Genomic DNA, 24,939 nt, shown 5'->3' with positions numbered 1-24,939 from the left:
TTTTTTGTTTTTTCCATTTTTCCATTTAACATCATTAGTTTGCCTTACGTTTTGTTTTTTTTTTACTGCGCTTATTCTTGTGTTTTGATTAAACCCCTCCTCCCCTTCCCCCCGCCCGAGCACACACACCTCCAAACACCCGGGCAACATGGGTACCCCCCACTAGTCTATATATATAAAAGGCAAAATGTGTGTGATCATTTTATGTATGTCTCGCAAAGGCTTTTTCCGCCGACGGTCCCGGGGGGGGGGGTAATATCGCTTAGAACTATTTATATATCCCCTTGATAATAATATCTAGGATTTGGGAACGCAGGTCGCCTCTAGATTTATTTACGTCGATTTTTACAAAATTATTGCTATTTCAGCCCGTCTTGTGTTCGTTCAGCTTTTTTGTATAAAAAGTAAAACTAATTCAAAGCTAAAGCACTGTTCCCGGGAAACGTCCAGAAGCAATCAGCTTTGATCAATGTGGAGCCAAACTCCTTATATCAGACAATTGCTATTCAATCTGGACAATGGGGAGCTGGTTTCCTCCTCCCCAACGTCTTGGGGAAAAAGCCAGTCAAAGTTGGGTAAACAAACCCAAACGCTGCCCCGCAGCAAAAGTTAACTCCGTGACTTCTATTTGAACTCATTAATGAGGTCAAATAGAAGCAGCAGAGTTAACGTTTATTGCGGACACGTGTCAATTTTGTTTTTAATACTTAAATAAATAAATTCAAACATGTTTCCATTAGTATTTCGCGGTGCCCCAATGGCTAACGTCGCATGTTTTTTTTTCCACACTTTAATTTCCAACTTTGTCTCAAGGGTTTGAGTTTGATCCTCATACTTACCTACCAAAACTTTTTTTGATTTAACCCCCCGCCCCCAAGTTTTGATTTATCCAAAACCACACACACCTCCAAACACCCGGGCAACGCCGGGTACTCCCAACTAGTATCTTCTATATATAAAAGGCAAAATGTGTGTGACCATTTCGTGTATGTCTTCAAAAGGCTTTTCTCGCACACGCTCCCCGGGGTCATTACTATCGCTTAAAACTGTGTATATAGGTCCTAGATAATAATATGTACGATTTGGGAACGCATGTAGCTTATAGATTTATTTACGTCGACTTTTACAAAATTATTGCTATTTTGGCTTCTCGCGTGTTGATTGGGCTTTTTAGTATAAATCAAGTGAAACTAAACTCAAATGACGTCTTCAGCATTGCGCCGGGAAAAACGTCCAGAAGCAATCAGCTTTGATCTGGACAATTGGGAGCGGCTTTCCCCCTCCCCAACATCTGTTGGGGGAAGAAACAGTTAAATTTGGGTAAACAAACCCAAACGCTGCGTGACTTCTATTTGACCTTCTTAATTAGGTCGAATGGACGCAGCAGAGTTAACTTTTATTGCGCACGCCTGTTTTTATAGTTAAATAACCTGCTTAACGTTGTCTGTCGCCGTGGCTCAATGGTTAAATTAGCATGGTTTTTTTTCACACATTAATTTCCAACTCAAGGGTACGGGTTCGATCCTCATACACTCACCTACCAAAACATTTTTTTTTATTATTTAAACCCCCCCCCCCCCCGGAGTTTTGATTTACCTCAAGACACCAGGCATCACCGGGTACCCCCCCCCGCTAGTATATATATAAAAGCGAAAATGTGTGTGTATGTTTGCTTTTTGTGTAGGTCCGAGAAAGGCTTTTTTCCAAGAAGCGATCGGTTGGCTCACTCCTTCTTAAAACTTTTTATATCATGTCTAAATGATAATATCTAAGAGTTAACAATGGGGGTTGCCTGTCTATTTAATTTGCTCGAGTTTGAAAAGCTAAATATTCCACATTTTTCGATCACCGTGTGTGGATTGGGCGTTTTCGTATAATAAAAGCGAAACAAAGTTAAAAACATTGTTACCGGTGTGATCGCCAGGAATGTCCAAAAACAATCAGCTTTGATGTGGAGTTTATCCTTATATCAGACAATTGCTATTTAATTTGGACAATCCTCTTTTTATGGAGAGCTGGTCCTCCCCTCCCCCTCAACATCTTGGGGAAACAAAAAAAAATTTTAAAAAGTTGCCCCGCAGTAAATAAATACTGCCCCGCAGTGAAAGTTGACCTCATTAAGTCATTAAGTATGGGCACCTGCCAATTCTTAATACTTAAATAAATTCAAACATGTTTCCGTTACTATTTCTTGGTGGCCCAGTGATTATGTCGCACGTTTTTTTTTTTTTTCACACTTTAATTTCCAACTTCGCCTCAAGGCTTCGGGTTCGACCCTTCATACCTACCTACCAAAACTTTTTCTATTATTTTACTCCCCCCCCCCCCCGACACAAACACCCGGGCAACGATTTTTTTATTATTCTTTTGTTTTGATTTACCCAAAACCACATACACCTCCAAACACCCGGGCAACGCTGGGTACTCCCCGCTAGTGTATATATATATATATATATATGATGAAGTTGCCAAAATAAATAAAATATGAGGCATTACTTTTGGATTGCCCCTTGTATCTCTCTCTCTCTCTCTCTCTCCCTCTCTCTCATACCTCTATTGAGTCTTATTTACATACAACCAAATCTTATTTTTCACAACATTTGACAGAACCTCCTGATATTAACTCCATGTAACGAGGAAAACTTGATATTTCCATTGCAAACCTTGCTTTCGTCTTAGCTGTATTGCCTGAAGAAATCTCTAATTACTAATAACTAGCTGACCGAAACATGCTCATGACTGTGTAGCAACATATTACTGCTTATATATATAAACAAATAAAAAGTATAACATGCTCTACTTTGGTATTGAGCACTCTTGTATTAACCCCATTAAACTTAATTGTTGTCCTATATATAATGGTTTAAAAAAAAAAATACAGTACAAACTTGATCTAATTTCATTATAAATTTATTTCAACCCCAAAACGAGTCTTTTCAACTATTATGTAATATAATTCAAAATTTAATGTTTTGCTCTATTAATTTTTTTGTAGCCTACTTATTTTAAAAGTTGTTTTGGTGTGGGTGCAAGTTTGAGTGAGTACACCTATCTAAAGGATGAGGTTTACAAAAAATAATATGCTCATGTTAATCACCGGGTTGCCAAGAATATATATTCCGAAATTCATAATGATTATTTCATAAATTTTTATGTGCACACCGTAAATGTGACCATCTATAAAACAAATAATGTGATCATGTTACTCGCCAAGATTTCCTAGATGCTGTAGCATTGTGGTTTGTTTCATGAGTGGATTTGCTACATATTTAACAATACAATGATGTGGGTACTTTTTGCATACTTCCTTTTGTGCTACCAGATCAGGTTGTCTGAAGATACTGGCTTCCTGACTTAAAATGTACCAAACAGTGATGTTATGGCTTTTTTTTTTCTTTCTGTTTGCAAAACTAAACCGTGTTCTGCAAAGTAAAAAAAAAAAAAAATTCCCTCTACAAAACAACCAAACCAAACACCATGAATAAATATTTGAAGATATAAAAAACTTAAAGCATAAAAACTTTTTCCAAAATTATTGGCTATGGCATTAAATAACCTGAAAAGGGTTGATATGCCATAAGACAAAACAATCAAACTCCATGAATAAATATTTCAAAATATAAAGAATTTGAAGCTTAACATTTTATTCCAAAGCATTAAATAACTCAAAAAGGATTGATATGCCGTAAATCAAAACAATAAAATTTTGCATACTTTCCATTAGTGCCAAATATATTGATAAGCTTGGATTGTAAGCCAGTAGTCATTTTTATACTTAATCAGTCTTCTTGTCTATTCCAAAACGTAGATGTTAGCGGTTTCAACCATAAATTTACAAGACTTGAATCTGACTCATTATTGATGATTTCTCCCACGCTGCTTCACCTCCCCTGTTTGAAAGTACTTGCCTGTTTCAACCCATTAGAAAAACTTGCCCAACTTCAAAAAGATTTTCTCACTGCCACGATGTAATGCCAAACTCTTTAGATCTTAAGTGTTCTACAATTAATTATTATATCAAACCTTCCTCATACCCTACTTTTTTTTTTACATCTAATGTGTGTGTGTGTGTGTATATATATATATATATATATATATATATATATCGATAACTTCATGAACCAATTAATAAGCCCTACCCTTTAGTGAGTGCTTTGATATCTATACAGAAGTACTTCCATTAGTTTAATTCATTATTTATTATCTTCTGTTGCTATATATATATATATATATATATATATATATATATATATATATCACCGTATCACACGCACATACACATAAATGAACATCATGTACAAGTAATTTTTTTTAAACTTTTTAAATCATTACTATATATTAGGTCCAATATAATACACGGCTCTACATTGCGAGTGAAACAGTCGCATTTGTGAGTGATTTTTCAAAATGGCGACTAGAAATAATGAAACGCTTATCTTTTGAAGATATTTCTTTTACTGACAATCATCCAAGGCTTATTACTGTGTGAAAAATATCTTTTCAACATTTTTTTTTTTTTAATAAAACGAGCAAAGTCAAATTATTTAAATAAAAGGTTTAACAAAATAGTCTACTTTTTTTTTTAACGAAGGTTGTTAAAAAAAAAAACATCTGAGGAAATTAAAATGTTCATACCTTCAAGTATCAACATAAAGTTTGTTGTATATTTAGAATTACACTTATTTAAAAAAAATACAGAAAAATCTTTATGATGTACATACTTGTCACAGAACGAAGATGTCATATTCTAAAAATCATGGTCGTCTAGTAAACGAAAATATTTAGTTGTCAAAGGTCAACTAACAATGTTTGTCCGTAGAGTCCTGTAATATAATAAATACGAAATCTGCATTAATCAAAATATATTAAAGCGTATTTTACTACTGGGCAATGCTGGGCAGCCTGCTAGTGTGTGTGTGTGTGTGTATATATATATATATATATATATATATATATATATATATATATATATATATATAATATGTGTGTGTGTGTGTGTGTGTATGTATAGTAAGTTATAAAATATATATGGCAATTAAGCTACATCGAATATTCCGCGTTTCATCCACGCTAAGATTCATCAGGGTTATGTGAGGATTTTGTGGTTGTCTCGTGTTTTCATATATGCACCTTCTATTGAATTTTTAGTTAGCCAATCAGCTTTCTAGTTTCCACCGCACCCTTCCTAATCAGCCAATGAGCAGGCACTTACAGGACAAACGCCCAGTTGACCTACGGTTCACCCATTCCTTTGTGTGTGTGCTATTTTAGCGGGGAGCATAGATATCTAGTGTCCTGACCTATTTTAAACCTAGTTTAAATGTTTTTATATATATATATATATATATATGCGATTTAACCAATTTTGATGACAAAATATGGGAGTGTGAAATATTTTTTGTTTATCATTCAATCCCGAGTAATGTCAGGTCTCCCTACTAATATATAAGCACTAACATGCATATCTTAGGTTTTCTGTTAAGGCCGAGTTCGTCAGTTGATGTCCCAAAGCTCTCCCGACCTAGTCCAATCTGGCTTCCACAGAGTTCGATTTACCACTCGGCATCAACTAAACACTCATAAACCGTCCCCAGCTATCGTAAACTCCCAACCGTCTGTAAACCGTCCCCAACTGTCGTAAACTCCTAACCGTCTGTAAACCGTCCCCCAACTGTCGTAAACTCCCAACCGTCTGTAAATCGTCCCCAACCGTCGTAAACTCTCAACCGTCTGTAAACCGTCCCCCAACTGTCGTAAACTCCTAACCGTCTGTAAACCGTCCCCCAACTGTCGTAAACTCCCAACCGTCTGTAAACATGCATATCTTAGGTTTTCTGTTAAGGCCGAGTTCGTCAGTTGATGTCCCAAAGCTCTCCCGACCTAGTCCAATCTGGCTTCCACAGAGTTCGATTTACCACTCGGCATCAACTAAACACTCATAAACCGTCTCCAGCTATCGTAAACTCCCAACCGTCTGTAAACCGTCCCCAACTGTCGTAAACTCCTAACCGTCTGTAAACCGTCCCCCAACTGTCGTAAACTCCCAACCGTCTGTAAAGCGTCCCCAACCGTCGTAAACTCCTAACCGTCTGTAAACCGTCCCCAACTGTCGTAAACTCCTAACCGTCTGTAAACCGTCCCCCAACTGTCGTAAACTCCCAACCGTCTGTAAACCGTCCCCAACTGTCGTAAACTCCCAACCGTCTGTAAACCGTCCCCCAACTGTCGTAAACTCCCAACCGTCTGTAAATCGTCCCCAACCGTCGTAAACTCCCAACCGTCTTTAAACCGTTCCCAACTGTCGTAAACTCTCAACCATCTGTAAACCGTTCCCAACTGTCGTAAACTTCAAATCGTCTGCAAACCATTCTGTCTATTGTAAACTCCTAACAACTCAAAGTGCCTGCAAACCAACTCTAAATATATTTAGGTCTATTGTTCGACCTTTTTGTTACTGGCATTACCGCACTTCCCTCCTTTGTCAACCTCGGTGAATAACTTCCTCTCCACTATGCCGATAAACCCTAATTCCTATACCTTTGTTCTGATAAACTTATTTTTTTATTTTATTTTTTATTTTATTTATTTTTTTTTTTTTTGCTATAATCTTTTCTTCTTTCCTTGTTTTCTTCCTAACACTTGTTATGCCAATAAACCCTATTTCTTATACCTTTGTTCTGAAAAACTTATTTCTTTTTTGCTATATATTTTTTCTTTCCTTTTTTTTCTTAACACTTCCGGGGGCGGTTGGAAGGGGAGGCAACGTCGATAGCATCACAGCTCTCTCTACTTAACACACTATGAACCGACGAAGGTTTCACTGACCAAAATGTAGGCTATAATAGTCATTAATGAAGATATTACAATTGGAATGTGTGTGTGTGTGCCTGTATCAAAGTATGTGTGTGAATTCTTTGGTTTCTTTGACCGGTCTCACTAAAAGGCACCTGTCAAATAAAACCTGTCAACTAAGACAATTAATTTTTGAATGAGTTTGTATTTTTATTGCTATCTTTGTCCTAGTTAAAAACTGTGCATAAACTTGTTTCGCTTTTTCTATCGTATTTTCTTATCGAAATCGTTTGGCAAAGTCACGGTTAAAAGACCCATTCTCATTGGCTCCCCAAAATTAAGCAACTTTGAAACCTTGTCACTACTTAACATGAATGCAAAAGTTCTTTTATCTAATATGGCTGCATCCTCGCGATTTCCATTTTCTACCGTTCATGATTATCTAATTCATATGTAAGGGGAAATAATCAATATCATCCTCATTAATAATCATAATAAGGATGCCAACTTCCTGTCTGTATGTGCGTGTGTGTGTGTATGTATATATATATATATATATATATATATATATATATATATATATATATAGTCTTGGAAGTGTTTAACCTTTAAAACTATTCAAAAAAAAAAAAAATTATTTATCATTCGTTAGAAAAACAAAGTCAGGAAGTCATTCAATCACTACATCAACTTGCTCTCTCGAATTCACTATAGTAACAGTAATAATTTATTTTTTTAAGGGATTATCAGTTGTTTACCATGAAACACTGTTTCGGGGATTAAAAAAAAATATGTATATATGACAGACTATGGATATCCACTGTAAAGGTTCCTGTGCATGGAACTTTCGTGGCAAGAGTTGCGCAATCTCCATCCACACTTCTTCTGAGTCGGCATTGTTAAATACCAGTAGCATGTGAAGGTTCAGTACGACTGGAAACAATGCTGAGATAAACGCAGAGTACATACAGCACCCAGAATTCCCAAATGATCACCCATCTGATACTAACCAGGCTCAAATTTGCTTAAATTTGGTAATCTGACGAGAACCGTTATGTCAACGTGAATTCAAAGCTAAATTTTTTTTACGCCTTTTGCCCATTCCTTGTCATATTCGTCAGTGCTGAGTGAGAGAGCAGACAAAAACCTACCGGACAAAACCCAATTGGGTAAAAGCATAAAACCCATAAAGTAAATAAATTAAAGTTAAAAAAAAAAAACAATTCTTTTTATAATCTACTTTTGATTTTAATTAGCAATAATGTTTGATAGTATTTTCTTGACAAAATATTTCTTTAATTCAAACCATTATTTCGATACCTTGAAAATAAACTACATTCTTCTAGAGTTTTCCTAGCGAATTTTCGCAAAGTTACAAGTTTTGATTTGTTTATAATAATAAGGATGCCAACTTTCTGTCTGTATGGAGGTGTGTGTGTGTATGTATATATATATACACACACACACACACACACACACACACACGTCATAATCACATTGATACATTGTTCCTGTTAGATCACCAAAGTTAAGCAACGTTGAACCAGGTCAGTATTAAAATTGATGACTATTTGGGAATTCCAGGCGCCATATGTACTCTCTGCTTATCTCGGCATTGTTTTCAGTCGTCCTGGACCTCTCTTTTCCACTGGACTCGAGCAGTACCGATTCAGGAAAGGTGTTGGATATTGCACAACCCTTGCCTCATAATTATATGTGCAACTACCCTTACAGGGGGTATCCATTATCTTTCAACACTGAACAGAGGCTTTTATATATATATATATATATATATATATATATATATATATACGAAAATATAGAATAAGCTGTTTTAAAACATGCTTAGATGCAAAAAAAAAAAAAAAAAATTTTCTTTTCTTTTTAGTCCCCCAACAAAAAGAGGGTGGACCTGTAAATTCACCCTCATCCGTTCATCTGTCTACACTTTTCTCAATAACTACGCCTTGGAATTTTTGAAATTTTGCACAAACATTAAACATGATATGAGTAAAATAGTAACCAAACGGATTTTCCAAGAAAACTCCAGTTGCCCTCCCCCCCCCCCCCCGGCCAGGGTGCCTTTCGGGTTAGAATGGCTAAAATTGACACTTTTGTGCTTATTAAAAAAAAAAATTGATGCCTTGGATTTTAATAAAACTTTCTGAAAAGTTGCAACTGATTTCTATATAATTTTGTTTGTCTATACTTCGTGATAACTCTTAGGTGTGCCCCAGGGAGTCTTTCAGGGTTAATAAAAACACTCCATTTTTGGTATTATTTTACCATATTCGTCTAAAATTTTCAGTGTATGTTTATTTAGTATTTTTGGATGGTGCTGAACTCAAATTTAAATATGTTAAGGCCTTGGGAACTTTTGGGGCTAAATGGGGAGGGGGTGGCAAATGATGGACTTCGTCATTTCTTTTTTTTGCATGGTGCAGAACTCAAATTTACATGTGTTAAGGCCTAAAACTGCACTGTTCGTTCATTTTCACCAGGATTTGACGTCCCCTGGGGTCTTCTGGGGCTAAATGAGGGGGGGGGGAGCAATGCTGAACTTAGTCTTTTTTTATTAATGTCTCATTCACTGTGCAGTCACGGGGAACCATGCATGCTCCACGTGTTTGTCTTTAAAGTTGAAATACAAATTAATTTCCGATTTAAAATTCCTCGTCAGGGAAAGAGTTCTTTAGTTTTGTTGGTCTTTATTTTTTTTTTCCTCTGAAGTAAAAAGTCCATCCTCATGTGTTATAGAGGTCGCACTGTGTTGTGGGGCGAGCTGCGAACATAGTAGCAAAATGAAAATGAGTGTTAAAAAAACTTGCATGGCAGGCAATGAGGCAAAGATGGAATGGCGTGAAAAATTTGAGACCTACATGGTGACAGGACAAGTAGACATGTTCATACAGGAGGAGAAAAAGCATGTGTTTGACAAGGCAGTTTTGTTAACTGCATGGCAAACAAAGACTCGTAGAAAAAGATGCAGACATAGTTTAGAAAGTATCGTTAATAAATGCCTTTTGTCAAATTTCTTTCCTTGTTTCTTTGCCAGACTTTCATACCATATTATAACTGTTTCGCTGTATCCCCACTCTGTAGCCTGACTTTAGAAGACTTCTTAGCCTTAGGGCCAAGATCAAAGTGAATTATTTTATTACCTTTATTGTTATCTTTTTTGTTTTAACACGCTAATAAAAAATGTTTTAAACAATTGGGTGCTAAGTAGGACGTCCCCAAGTTCAAAAGGGCGAATGCGGTATTATGGTGGAAGAAGATACTAGGTAAGAGAAACTTTTGTTTAGTTCTGGAGTGACTTCTTCAGATGCTACACTTCAATTTCTTGTTCTGTCAGTGTAGAAGAAATTCTTCACGACTGAGACAATTCTTATTTTTGTTCCTTTCTCCACGTTAAAATACGACCCTGGTGTCTTTAACTCTGTCCTGGGGAGAAGCAAAGGTAATAGGAACTCTTTAGCATGACTAGACAAGTGATTGCTCTAGACTGAGATAGACCCTCTTTAATCCGAGCTATTATACATATGCACACCCTATGAGACATGGGAATAATTTGTCTATATATATATATATATATATATATATATATATATATTCCGAATTACTACATAAGCAATTTTTTTTATACTTCTTGGCCTTCGGGACAAGATCAAAGTGTAGTATCTGTTCTTCAGATGCTGCACTTCTATTTCTTGTTCTCTTTCGGTGGAGGAGAAATCCTTCACGACTGAGACAATTCTTATTTTTGTACCTTTTCTCCACGTTAAAAAACGACCCTAGTGTCTAACTCTGTCCCGTGGGGAGGCATAGTAAATAGGTACTACATAGGCAATTCTACAAAAAGAAATCCATCATAAATCAAAAAGATTTTTTTCTTCTATTTATCTGTAACAATCAAACATAGGGGTTGAACGCTGGTAAAGATTAATGTAACAAAAAAATTAAGTAAATAAAATACACGTCTATCTCTCTTCTCTCACTTTTTCTCTTTCTTACTATCCCCTCCCCCAACCCCCAAACTATTTTGACTGAAATTATTTGAATAAGTCCAGATAAAAACAAACAGCATTTTTGCATCACTAAACAACTCTGGCAACCCACTTGTGATATACGTGTTTGCTTTAATGCAAATGACCTTGGCCTGAGCCTGTCCCAAAAATTAGTTCACTGGAACTTCTTGATAATTATCCAGACGATTTTTTTTTTCAAAGCTAATCTTCAGCAGATTAATTAATCAAAATCTCCTTGTGCTAATTTTTTGTTCAGTGTGTGTGTGTCTAAACTTCCAGGTTCAGAAGAGACGCATAATGAGAATGAAAAATGTATGAAAAACACGCAGAAATAGGAGGTAATAAAAGAATGTATTCAATAAAAAGTAATATATATATATATATATATATATATATATATATATATATATATATATATATATATATATACATACACACACACACACAGGCACACATTATAAATAATTATTTTTATATACCTACAGACACTAGTGTTTTATGGTTAGGCAATCATCATTGCAGGAGATTACAATCAACGCTGGTGGAAGGATTCGAACCCCACCATGAAGCCATCTTTTCCTTCTTTAGCAAAGAACACACCTCAGGGCCACTGTTCACCTCCATGAAATTAAGGGAAATTTTAACATTAATGAAACATAACATTTTTTAATACATAGGATCCTAAAGTGATCAAATAACAGGAAGTTACTATCTCGCGCACAAGGCCAACTGATCGACTTTTTCAATTTCTCAGACAGTGCTCAACTTTTAAGAATTTTATTTCTTAAAGGGGTGACAATAATTATATATATATATATATATATATATATATATATATATATCGGTTGTATTGATTGGTTTCCTAGATGTAAATCCAATGAAACTCGCATGATTATTAAAAAGTGCTCAATGCAGGACAGAGCTGGTATATAGTCTGTTTATTATACAAACATTATTGGTGCATACATGTTTCAGTGGAGTCCCAATTTAGGGACAACGCTGAAACATGTATGCACATATGTAACCAATAATGTTTGTATAATAAACAGACTATATATATATATATATATATATATATATATATATATATATATATCTCCAAACAGGTTGCCTACAAATGTTGAAAACAAAAGAATACTTCTTTGGAATTTTTTTTAGTTTTCTAGATTTTTGTCTTTTGATATTAATTTGCCTCTGATGAGTTGCTTGATGGCACAATAGATCCTCCATCAATACAACGAAAAACGTGTCAGATACTTATGAAAAAAAAAAATATAGGCATTTAGTAAGTGAAATATAACTTGTCACTCATATGTTGCTACACATTCATGAGCATGTTTCGGTCAGCCAGTTACAAGCAACTAGAGACCTCTTCAGGTGATGCTGTTTATACAAAAATGGAGTCTTTAATGAAAATTAGGGGGAAAAAAAAATTACAGCAGATCTTGATCAAGAGGGCAGTCAAATAATATTCAAAAAATAAGATAAATTAACGGCATTTAAATAAGTGAAAGAGAAAAGAAAATAAAGAAATATAGTGGTGAGGATAGATTCCATAGAAGAAAGTCCTAGTACTTCTGCAGTTTACAGACCGTGCTGAAATAATGTTATTATTTAGAAAGCCATTATTAACATAGGAAGAGGGGGACTTTCTTAGCTATACTGTACTTCCACCTAGCAGTTTAATAAACAAAAAATACTGTCTAAATTGAATTTAACTTGAAAATCCTCCCTTCCCTCCGGACTACAACTTGGATGTCTTCAAGTCCAATATTAACAAATTCCTAATGAACCGCCCCCCCCCCTAATTAAACACTTCATCAAATCTCCACACTAACGTAATGTACTTGCAATAACCCTTATCCCTGAGTGGCTTCCGGGCCTTGATAAGTGGTAATCACTGTGTAAAAAAAAAAAAAAAAAAATTGCACTGCCCATAAACTGTAGAAGTACCCGATCTTAAATAGTTTTATAAACCTTGGTTAGTTAGGTAGAGGATTTTATTCTATTGTATTTGATATGAATTAAGTTATTTTTTATTTATTTATTTATTTATATTTTATCAAGTGTTAACTATTATGTACTTTTACCTAATTCTCAAACTAGGTTAGTGCGACCAGATTAAGGAATTAATCCTAACGCAATTAGCCAGTATTAATCCAAATCACTTTTAGCTTAATCTTCTATGGATATACATCTATTAAGTAAATCAAGGTATTTCTCTGGTTTGTTATTAAGTTGAATTGCATATTGATCGTTATTACAAAACAATAAACAGATGTTTTTTGTATTATTTGGATTCTTTGGTCTACTATTCTCATCTTGAGTGTTATTTGCACAACGTTTTGGCCGATGTAACCTCCAAGCAATTGAATTCAAAGCACGAGGTAGAGACGTCGTAAGCTGTTATGTTTAATTGTGAGAAAAGGTGCCGAGATTGCATATATACGTTCTACAGAAAGATTCCCGAGTTCAGCAATATTCACCTGAAGAAAACGGTCACTAAACAACTGTTATCACAAGCAAGAAAAGTTACTTTTCTACCTAACTGCCTAATTTTTTTAAATTTTTTTTTAATATATATATATATATATATTATTTTAGTTTATTATTTTATTTTTTACAGGACTCTACATTGCGTGTTAAAGAGTCGCATTTGCGAGTGATTTTTCAAAATGGCGACTAGAAATAATGAAACGCTCATCTTTTGGTGATTGCATTTCTTTCACTGACAATCTTCCAAAGCTCACTATTGAATAAAAATATCTTTTCAACTTTGTTCATTTTATTAAAAAAAAAAAAAAGTTAAATTATTTAAGCAATAAAAGTTTAATAGAACAATATAATCTTTTTTTTTTTTTTTATGAAGGCTTTTTCAAAAAAAAAAACATCTGAAGAAATTAAAATGTTTATACCTTCAAGTATCAACATGATTTGTTGTATATTTAGAATTACACTTATTTAAAAAAAACACACACACACAAAAAATCTTTATGATGTACATACTCGTCACAGAACAAAGATGTCATATTCTAAAAATCATGTGTTTGGCTAGTAACTTTTCTATTTGGCTAGTAAACGAAAATATTTGGTTGTCAATGGTCAATTAAAGATAAGTTTGTCCATAGAGTCCTGTTTTATATTTTATATTATTTTAGTTTATTATATTATAGGGATTATAAAATCAGCAGAGATTGGAAGCTTCCTATAATGACCTGTTCCCTGTTGATTGCAGTGTAATACTGATTTTGTGCAGTTCTAGGAGGGCCACAGGAGGTTCGCCTTCTCTCTTTAAGAAGGGGTTAGTTTATTGCTAATTGCTTGAGTTGCCCTTACCAGGGAATGCCGATGGGGCTGTTCGAGCACATTTTGCAGGTCAGAGTGCGTCTCCTGTGGCTTCTCAATCGCACTTTCCGACTCTGGTGTCACAGTTCTTGCAGTGGGAGAGAACTAAATACCTTTAATCTACTGCTTCAAGAAGTACTTGAATCCTGCTGCAATCCTTCAAAATTTTAGGGTCAAATACTGCTGCCATATCTGAGGGACTGCTACCCTAAACACTTTCTATTTCTTTTTAATGATCAATTCAGTTTTGTCTGTATTTTTGAGAGATGGGGTGTTTTCATTTATTGAGATTGTCGGACTGACTTCATCTTGGTTGTTATAGTCACAACGTTTCGGCCGTTTTGCCCTCCGGCCTTCATCAAAACCAATGACATATGGCCGAGTGGTCCTAGACGTTGTATCAAAGTTTACAGTTGCCCAAAGGTGCTGAGTTCAATCCTGAACGAAGGCAGTGAAAAGTAACATTCAAAACAGAGAATCAGCAACTATGTCCCAGGCCCTAGCTGGAGTCCGAACACGGTACCACCGTAATAATAATAAAGGGTTGGGTTCAAGACTCCTAACAAACGGTTCCCCAGTTCGATACAAAACACTTGATCTCAAAAATACAGACAATTACTACCAAATATCAGTGTCAATCCTTTGAATCGAATCACATGGGGAGCAGTATAAAACGTTTCCTGGTATTGTCCACCCCAGAGTCTGAGACACAGCATGCTAAATAATAAAAAATGAATAACGATTGATGATGACTTGGCCAATTCCTTTTTCTGCGGAAAACTAACTGATACCAATCACCCCAAGGAGCGCAAGTGTCTGACCTGGAGTTTAGGAAGCTATTTCTTTCTTTTTTTTTTTTTTTCTTTTTAAAGAAAGTCACCCCAGACAAGGCAAGGAAACATTGAGCTTCCCCAAGACGAGAGCTATTCATTTCAAGTGATGCGAGACGGAAGTCAGTTGATGATGGAGAGATAGAAGCTTGATTATAGATGCATCAAAATTAATCAGTTACCCTTTTTCCCATTGCCCCACTTGCTCAATATTAGAGGAGAGAGGATCAGAGAGATCTTGTTCATTTATGACCTTTGAAGTGCTGCCATAGATGACAGTGTCGGCAACATAAATGTCTACGAATGATCTAAGAATGTGATTTGGGAGATCATTGATGAAGATCGGGAAGAGAATTGGCCTAAAATGAACCACTGGGAGATGCCAGCATTAATACTGTGAGCTTCTGATTTCTGCCCATCAACCACTGCTCTTATGATCCTATCAGAGAGAAATGATTTAATAATTGAGAAAACATTTCCAGCAATTTTTTCACAACGTTTCGGCCAACTATTCCTCAGGCCTTCATCAGGTGGTTAACCACAAAAGGGTAAGAACACCAAATCTAACTGCATCCTCAGTAACTACTACCTTCCATAGTTTTTGTCGTCTCACCAGATTTGCTAAGGATGCAGTTAGATTTGGTGTTCCTATTCTGTTGCAGTTAACCACGTGATGAAGGCCAGGGGAATAGTTGGCTAAAATGTTGTGAAACAACCAGAAGATAAAGATTTATAGTCCACAATAAATAAATGGATAAATAATTACTGAATAAAAAGAGCATATATAATATAATATAATAGTTCTCCAAGTTCCAAATATCAAGTTTTCTCAGTTGGTATTTTTGTTCGCGACTAATACATTTGCAAAATTATGTCTTTGTTGCATTTTTAGTCACTTGCTCATCGGATGTTCACCTTTAAAAAACATACAAAAAACACCATTTTGAATGAACAGTATTATAATGATTGCCTTTTTGAAAAGTAATAAATTACAAACTAAGTAAACTTGGAACTTGGAGAATTATTATACTACACTATATGTATAGAGATAGATAGATATTTAGATAAATGATCCGTGCACAGAAAACACACACACACACAAAAGTGAAAAAAAATAAAACCGTTCTCACAAGCAATAAAAGTTACTTTTCTTCCTATACCTGCCTAATTTTTTTTGTGTGTTTTATATTATTTTAGAGCGCTTGTATTTACATGTCTTATCATTGCAATTAAAATGGCCGCAGGATGTTAGTAGTGACCTTGAGGTTTCACTAAAAAAAATCGAAAATTAAACAAAATTACCACTAATAACCAATCATTTCCAAAAGAAAAGAAAGAAAAAATTATGTCAACGAGCGCCCTGGGCGTTGCCCAATCGTTAAAAATGTGACAGCAGAGGGAAGGATGCGTTGCCCAGTAATAAGATCTGTTTAAATATGATCAATTGTGACGGGAGCAGGGGAGAGCAAAAAATTTGACAAGGCTGGTTGGGGAAAAAAAAAATTGTTACAACAGGGGGGGGGGGGTTAAAACAAAAAACAAAAATAGGACTTGGGTGGCATTAGCCAGAAGTGAACCTGAAACCAAAGTCAAAATTTTGTAAGCAAAAAAAAAAAAAAAAAAAAAAAAAAAGTGTGCTAGGCACAAACTCGTAAAACATAAGACTATAAGCAAGCACCCTATCCATCGCACTTAGATTCTAACAATGCTATCACATTGTAAATTTATCTATTTAAAAAGAAAATTAGAAACTCACATTTGCACATGTGTGTTTAAGATTCAGCATCATAGCGAAGATTTTTATATGACCCTCCCTTCAAATAAAATGACATTTCTACATGAAATAATTGACCATTTTTTTCTAATTAATGAAAGTAAAAAAGAAAAAACCCAAAACAATAATATCAATGTTTTGTGCAGTTTAGGTCAGAAAGCCAGTAACTTCAGACCGCCTAATCTGGTAATACCAGAGACCAGGGTGAACAACAACAACAATGATCTAATATATAAAAGGCTATATGTATGTCTGTCTGTCTCCATATTTTTAAACGCTATCTCTTCCAAAACTAAGTCGCAGAGCAGTGCTAGAGTAGGTGTGTCAGAATTTTGGGGGAATTTTTGACACCCCTAACACAAAACTGCGAATAAAATATAAAAAATTCATAATTTCTCTTCTTAAAGTGGATTGTTTATTTTATTTATGGAATATACTTCCAAAATAAAGTATTAAAGTTGTTGAAAAAAATAACAGAAATATTATTTTTTATTTTTTTAAAAAAGTGTTTACAAAGTGCCTGCACACATTCATGCAGCCATTTTGTTTACGTAATGAAATTAATTGAATTTTACGAGTTAAATTCTTTTCAATTTTTTCACTTTAAAAATCTATCAAAATTTTTCTATTGGTTCAATTTTTACGATATTTCAGGTTCAATGTGAAAATTTATGCTCTTTCCAATCAACCGAATATAATATTCTAGACAAGGGGTTTTTTTTGTTTTTTTTTTAAATTCAGCCTCCCATTTTGAAATGTCTATTAAAATGAAAATTTTTCACCTCAAATTTATATATCACAAATTGGAGCTAAAAGATCAATAAATAAAATAAGCTAATTTAAAACAAAAAAGAAGTTATTTGCAAATTTACCTGTAAAGTCCAAAGTTTAAAACCTTTTTTTTTTTTTTTTTAACCACATTGAATTTTTTTTTTAAGTGAAACCTTATGATCTTGTTATATTGCACAGAAAGTTTTGATTAATTACAATTATTTCTATTTCGTTCAATTTTTTTATTTTTTAAAAATTTTTTTTATAGATATTAAAAAAAAAACAATCACTCCATAAAGAAGAAATAAAATATATTAAATCAAAAACTCATGTATTTCTTTAAGAGAATAAAAAAAAATCCCAAATCACTCGACTTTTTTTTTTTTTTTTTTTTTTTTTTATCAGCAAAAATGATAAGTGAAATGGGACTATTTTCCACCTACGGTGGCCCATATTTACTAACTTTTGTTTACAGCCAGCAATAAAAAGAGACATTAATTCTGTCGCTTACAGGCCACCATAGTTCATAACTCTAAGAATGAGAGATAGTTATCTCCCCTTTTTTTCTATTTGTGATAAGTTGAAGTCGCAATATTTTTAATACTCGCTTAAAAAAGTATTTTATTTAAAAAGGATATGGAATATAAAATATAAATATGTATAAATTCTTTACAATGAAGAATGGAAGTACCCATTGAATAGTATTTTTTATAAGTAATATTTTGGAATTTATATGTATATTTTATCGAATTAAGTTAAAATTCGTTGATTTTCTTTAAATCTTTTTTAAAGAAAACCGATTTGAAAAAAACAAACATTGCATAATTTGCTATTAAACTTGTTATTTTTTTTTAATTTGGTCTTTGCTCCTTTTAATTGAAAAAAAATTAGGGCTTGAATTACATTTTTCAAGTAATTATAAGCTTCGAATGATAGAAGGGTGAATTATTCAAGTTTTTGTCACACATTTTTAATGGCGATTTCTGACACTGCTAGTGCTAGGGGCCTCAAATGAGTGGATTTTTTACGACCATTCTTTTATGGGTTTTTAGCCAGTTAAAATAGTTTTTAAGGGATCAACAATGGATCAAAATTGAAAAAAAATCGTTAAACATTCACCTTGGTTTATTTTTAATCAGTTCATATGTGTATCATGTTGGTACAGTGGTAACATCTCCAGCTTTGAATGCTACAGTTTTGCTTCCAGTTCGGATTCTAGCTGATGGCACCCAAATATTTCTTTTTTTTTTATTTATTTATTTATTTTTTTTAACTTTTGAAGTCATGACTCTATAATAATACATATGAAATCTGAATAAATTAAAATATCATATTTAAGCGTATTTTACAACCCCCCCCCCGTTAGTAATACCATTTCACATAACTTTAATTTTTCATGTTTTATTTATTTATTTATTTATTTTTTCAATGATTTTTTTTTTTTTTTTCCATTTCAGATTATTATGCGTTTTTACAATGAAACGTATACGGAACGTTATAACGATCCACCGACGACCACCTTCATAACACTTCAATGGTCATTAACAGTGTCTCTGTTTGTTGCCACGGGAATGATAGGATCATTTATATCTGGTCTGATAGCCGACAGACTTGGAAGGTAAGTTTGTTTGTAAATTTATTAAATATAAAGCGGCTATACTGAAGAGGTTGGCTTCCAAAAAATGGCTGCCGAATTTTATCAGTTAGTTTTTGCCTGACTTTACAACATAACTGTAACAGCATTCACCCGCTCGGGGTGGGTGGGATCTGGCTCCTATAAGTTCACTACATCTTGCAGCACCCATGCCAACATGCAGTTGATGCATCTGCTGCCTTGTACATTTTGTTTGTTTGTTTGTTGCATCATTTATTCATTCGTTTAGATGGAGTACCATTGCCACATCTGGGCAAATTTCAAAATAGACTTTGTAGCCTAGTAGGGGATGCCCTTTTCTGTTCTCTGCAACCTCTTTCCCACAGAAGAGACGTTTCAAGCCTGTCTCTGCTCTATTATTTTCATGGCAAGTGTTCGTCTGAGCTCCAATCTATGGTCCCCCTCCTTGTCAAACTTTCAAGAAAAACACTTGTCTAGCTAAAACCACTATCAATAATTTCCCCCGACATAAATATGTATATTTAATTTCTTGCTCAAACTAAACAAGTACAGAAGAACCAATCAAAATTATTAAGGGGGAATAATTCTATTTTTCTCCGATCCTGTCTTCAAATTTCTCTACAATATTAAAGAAGAAACTTGGCCTTTTGGTCAAGATCAAAGTGTAGTATCTGTTCTTCAGATGCTGCACTTCATTTTCTTGTTCTCTTTCGGTGGAGGAGAAATCCTTCATGACTGAGACAATTTTTATTTTTGTACCTTTTCTCCACGTTAAAAAACGACCCTGGTGTCTAACTCTGTCCCGTGGGGAGGCATAGTAAATAGGTACAATATTAAAGAAGAACCAATCCAAATTATTAAGGGGAAATAACTCTTTATCCATTTTGACTTTTTTCCGATCGTGTTTACAAGCAATTTCTTACACTCTGTACTTTGCCGTTTCAGGAAAAGGGGAATGATTGTCATCACATTCATAATGTTCCTCGCAGGAATTTTTGGTGGAATTCCTATTGCTGCAAAATCCCCTGAATGTCTGATGGTTTCCCGAGCGCTCGTCGGTTTACACAGTGGTAAGTTGATGAAGTTCTTTGTTTCAGAAAAAAAATAAAATAAAAATTTTCCCCTAATTAAATCGGAGGACAAAAATTGGATCTTCTTTCTCATCAAAGCTTTCTCGGACTTTATATTAAATACATTGCTTTTTCCGCTTCTGGTAAAATCAGTTCTCTATCACTCTAGAAAAAAGGCTTTCGGGCCAGGATCAAAGTGTAGTATCTGTCCTTCAGATGCTGCACTACACTTTTTTGGTCTCGGTTAATGGAGGAGAAATCCTTCATGACTGACACATTTTTTTTTATTTTTGTTACTGACCAGAGTTCCCTTGCCCCCCCCTCCCACATTAAAAACCAACCTCATGTCTAACTCTACCCTCATTTCTCACACCTCTACAAATCTACTATCGGACCATGTAAGTCATATTTTGGCTGGCAAATCTGTGTCCAATTTGAAGGTCCTTAAAGTACAGAAGCGTATCTGTAATTTGATTAGGGCCCCAGCCTTTTTTTTTTTTTTTTTTTTTTTTAGTGCAACCTCTCTCTCACGGCCGTGATGTTGCTAGTCTCAGTCTTTTCTAAAAATACTATTTTGACACGTGTTCCTCAAAATTGTCTGATATATTCCCTGTTTCCTTTGTTTCAGCGTGTTTGACTCGTTGATCTAGAAGTCACCATCAATTCGCCGTTTTGCGATTGTAATTTTTTTTTTTTTTTGCTGGGGGCAGCCTTAGTGTAGCAGTGGGTTACAAAATGTTTGTTCACTTTACATTTAAATTTTTGCATGGTTGTATGATCAGATAACTCTTGAAGCAAGCAAGGAATTCCAATGAAAGAAGTTATAAGAGTAGACAATATCTTTTTTATTTGAATCATTTTTTTTGTTGTTGCTTTTTTTTTTTTTTTTTTTTTTTTTTTTTTTTCTCACAAATAATTGTTTGTTTTGTTTTCTTATTTGTAATTTTTGTCTTCCAGGGATAAACATTGGATTAGCCTCACTTTATCTTGCGGAAATTTCGCCGAAAAGCATCCGTGGCGCCGTGGGAACATGCCATCAGTTGGCTATCACAGTGGGAATTCTTTTAGCACAGATTATGGGTATCAAAGAAATATTAGGTAAATATCAAATTATTATTCCTTTTTGTTTTCTGTAGAAATTAAATTACATCTGGTCGGTACCAGGAGATGTGCGGGATAATGCCCCCTCCTGCATTTAGACCCCCTCCACTGTAAACTCTACTACAGTGGCATATGCTGGTATGACCTCATTTAAAGAGTGGATTAGTTCTTTGGTTAGTGGATGTAGAATAGTTGAAGTAACAGGTCCAGTTTTTTTTATGGTCAATGAAAATGAAGTGATAAAAATGGATTTGAAAGAAAGAGGGACAAATGAAGACCTGGGCAGAGCTAGATTAGTTTGGAACGCAACTTTTAAAATTTGCATGTAAAATGGAGATTAAGCTGAATATGATGGTGTGCTAGTGTGATTGCGGGGATTAGGAGTGGAGGAAGCAAATTCAAAAAAAACCTGTCATTATTAGGGCTAGGACAACAGCATATTCTTTTTGTTGTTTTGACTCTCGAGTGTGTATCTGTTGATATCTTATATGCTTTTATATAGAGTGATTAACTGTGTCTGTGTCGGATATATATAGAATGCTGTAAAACCGACCTATCTCTAACAAAAGTTGGCCCAGTTGACCTCCAAAAAATGGATTTTTTATAGATATTATTCATCCAGGGCAATGCTGATCAAGAATATGCCAACTTTGTGGGTGTTTTTGTAGTTTTTTTTACTGTTAGCTGGGCATACAAACACAAAGAGACAATATTTCTATTAAACATCTATCTAGAATGGAGAGAAGCACACTTGAAAAGTGTCAATGTTATGGAAATAAGTCGAAGCAAAATAGCTGCCAAATTTGAACTGATGTTGTGATTAACTAACAACGAAACTTGAATTATGATTTCTCATCTAATAATATTCATTAATAATATAATTTAAATATAAATAATGAAAATTAATAATATTTAACAATAACATATAATTACTTTTAATGCCTACGGTGGAGACTGTAGAAAAATAAATTTGTGAACAAAAAAGGTTGCTTATTTTGATGATATCACTCCTGTCGGTGTAGCTCTAAAACTTTTTAATTAAAAAATAAAAATAAAAATAGAAGGCTTTACTTTTGGAACGTCCCTTGTAAAACTAGAATGACATTAGTTTTATTTCTTTTGCAGGAACACCTTTATTGTGGCCATACTTGTTCGCATTCAACGCATTCCCTGCTTTGGTGTGTTTAGTTCTTATGCCGCTTTGTCCCGAATCTCCGAGGTATTTGGCCGTCAAACTCAAACAGGTAGAAAACGCTGAAACAGGTGAGTTAGTCTTTTCATTATTTTCTCTTTTCTTTCTTTGACACCAAGCAAGGCATATTGCCATGTAAAGGGTAACTGTTTGGGATCATGTCTAATAGGGGAGTGTGGGAAGTTAAGCAGCAAGATGTCTATTCGCATTACATTTACACTTCTGCAAGTTAGTACAGTTAGGGAAACAGGGAGGGAATTCCAAAGTCTCTTAGTTCAAGGAAAGAAACTATTTGAGCAGAAGGTTTTCTGGAGACTTCAGCAATAAAGTGGTGAAATTTTGTTTGTCGTGTTAGTCAAGGATATGTACATCAAAGGGGCCTTATTCCTGAGATTCATAAGTGACCTCCCTGATAAAATTGTATCCGAGATGGGTATATTTGCTGATCACACCACACTCTATAATAAGCATGAGGGAAAAGTGAATGTACACATATCCAAGGCAATTGCAGAAATCCTTGAAAATGAGCTTCAGTCTGTAGTGGAATTTGGCTGTAATGATACTAAAACTATGCTTTTTTAGCAACTACAAATAACCTGGGTAACACTCAAAATACATTTGTGAATTATTTTAAAAATCCTGCCAGCTATGGCTGATGGAATGAGAGCATGCTATCCCGTGAATTAAATAAAGGGTTCCATTCATAATTCCATGCAGATTCCAAAGTTCAACAGAAAGATTTGCAAGTTTGACAATATACACCAGAAGAAAGTCAGAGGATACATTGATCAAAATGTTGTGCGACTAGAACTCAAGATGAGAACAATTGTTCAAATAATACAAAATATTATTATAATTATAATTTTTTATTATGAACAGTAAATGTGTATTAATCTGTATTAGAAATATATAAAGAAACAGTTTTTATGTGTTGTAACCTTTTGCACGGCACTTTATCTATAAAATTGTGTTCAAGACTAAGGGAGGTAATTCGGAATATAATATCAGAAGGTAACGTATTATATAAAAAATGAGAATTATAAAGAAGTAATATAAATTTTAATGAGATAAAGTTTTATTTTGAAAGTTTCAATGAAATGCCATTTACTTTTTTGAAATCTTCAATTAAAGGTCAGTAATTTTCAAATCTTCAATAAGATGCTGGTAATTATTTTCAAATCTTCAATTAGATGCTGGTAATTATTTTCAAATCTTCAATTAGATGCTGGTAATTATTTTCAAATCTTCAATTAGATGCTGGTAATTATTTTCAAATCTTCAATTAGATGCTGGTAATTATTTTCAAAGTTCAAAAACGATTTTATTATTTACAGCGCTGAAGAGGCTGCGAGGTACGTCTGATGTTTCTGAAGAAATGGAAGAAATGAGTATGGAGGCATCAAAACTCCCTGAGGCCCCCTTTAAGTTGAAAGAACTTCTTACTTCTCGGGTCCACCGTCTTCCTGTGCTCATTGCATGCCTCATGATGGTCTTCCAGCAATGGTCTGGAATTAATGCTGTGAGTTTTACTAACTTTCTTCTAACGCAGTGTTTTTTGCCCTTTTTAACTACCAAACACCCTAACCCTAACTCCGTGCTGGTGTGGTTCTGGGAAAATGCAGAGTATTTTTTTTCCAAGGCGTAGTTATTGAGAAAAGTGTGGACAGGTGAACGGACAAGAGTGAATTGAAAGGTCCACCCTCCTTTTGTCGGGCACCAAAAAAAAATTAGTCAGTAGCTCCTGCAGATTCGAGCAATAAACTATGTTGAAAAAACAGGTTTTCATTGATGTCATACACATACCAATAAATGTATTCCCAATGATTGTTATGAACAAAGTGTAGTAACTGTTCTGATGCTACACTATTCTGTCCTCAGTCAGTGAAGAAGAAATCCTTCTAGATTGAAGGAATTTTTATTTGTGTTGCTCTATAGTTATTTTCATTGCAAGTGCTCGTCTGAGCTTCAATCTATGCCCCCCCCACCTTGCCAAACTTTCACAAAAAACACTTGTCAAGCTGCAACAACCACCAACAGTTTCCTCCACTCCATCTATTTCATTTTTACAGGGGAGTCACCACTTATCAGGGCCCGTAGGCCATTCGAGGATAAGGGTTAACGAATGTAAAATGGTATAGTTATTGTTAATGGTGTAGGTTTGGGTAGAATTTGGATTATTTAAGGGGATAACTCAATAAGAACTTGTTTACATTGGACTTGAAGGCTAGCATATTGTAATCAGCCAAGAAGCAGGCCACTGGAACAGTGTTTCACATGGAAGGAAGTTCTAGGAAAGAAGCTTTGTTCATGGAATCTGCGTTTAGATTAAGGCACAGTGGGGGAAATCATATATAGCGGTTGTAGCTAGTCAAGTGTTTTTTTTTTTTTGTGAAAGTTTGGCAAGGGGTAACCCAGATGATT

The 24,939-nt window shown here is 34.5% G+C and overlaps 1 protein-coding gene across 5 annotated transcripts in view; it reads left to right on the top strand.

Annotated features, from left to right (window-relative positions):
• Window positions 1–24,939, top strand: part of LOC145261217 (solute carrier family 2, facilitated glucose transporter member 1-like) — a 189,576-nt gene that overhangs the window by 70,728 nt on the left and 93,909 nt on the right. For all 5 annotated transcript variants that reach the window (XM_080119570.1, XM_080119566.1, XM_080119567.1 and 2 more), the window contains exons 3-7: window positions 18,998–19,158; window positions 20,101–20,225; window positions 21,183–21,323; window positions 22,452–22,589; window positions 23,853–24,037. In XM_080119570.1, coding sequence (XP_079975696.1) covers window positions 18,998–19,158; window positions 20,101–20,225; window positions 21,183–21,323; window positions 22,452–22,589; window positions 23,853–24,037 — 750 coding nt within the window. The remainder of the gene's footprint in view (window positions 1–18,997; window positions 19,159–20,100; window positions 20,226–21,182; window positions 21,324–22,451; window positions 22,590–23,852; window positions 24,038–24,939) is intronic.

The sequence above is a fragment of the Euprymna scolopes genome, chromosome 37 (assembly GCF_053919585.1).
Source record: "Euprymna scolopes isolate OS-2025 chromosome 37, ASM5391958v1, whole genome shotgun sequence".
In the NCBI taxonomy this organism is placed as follows: Eukaryota; Metazoa; Mollusca; class Cephalopoda; order Sepiida; family Sepiolidae; genus Euprymna; species Euprymna scolopes.
Note: the sequence above shows the minus strand (reverse complement) of the source record. Positions and strands in the feature narration are given on the sequence as shown.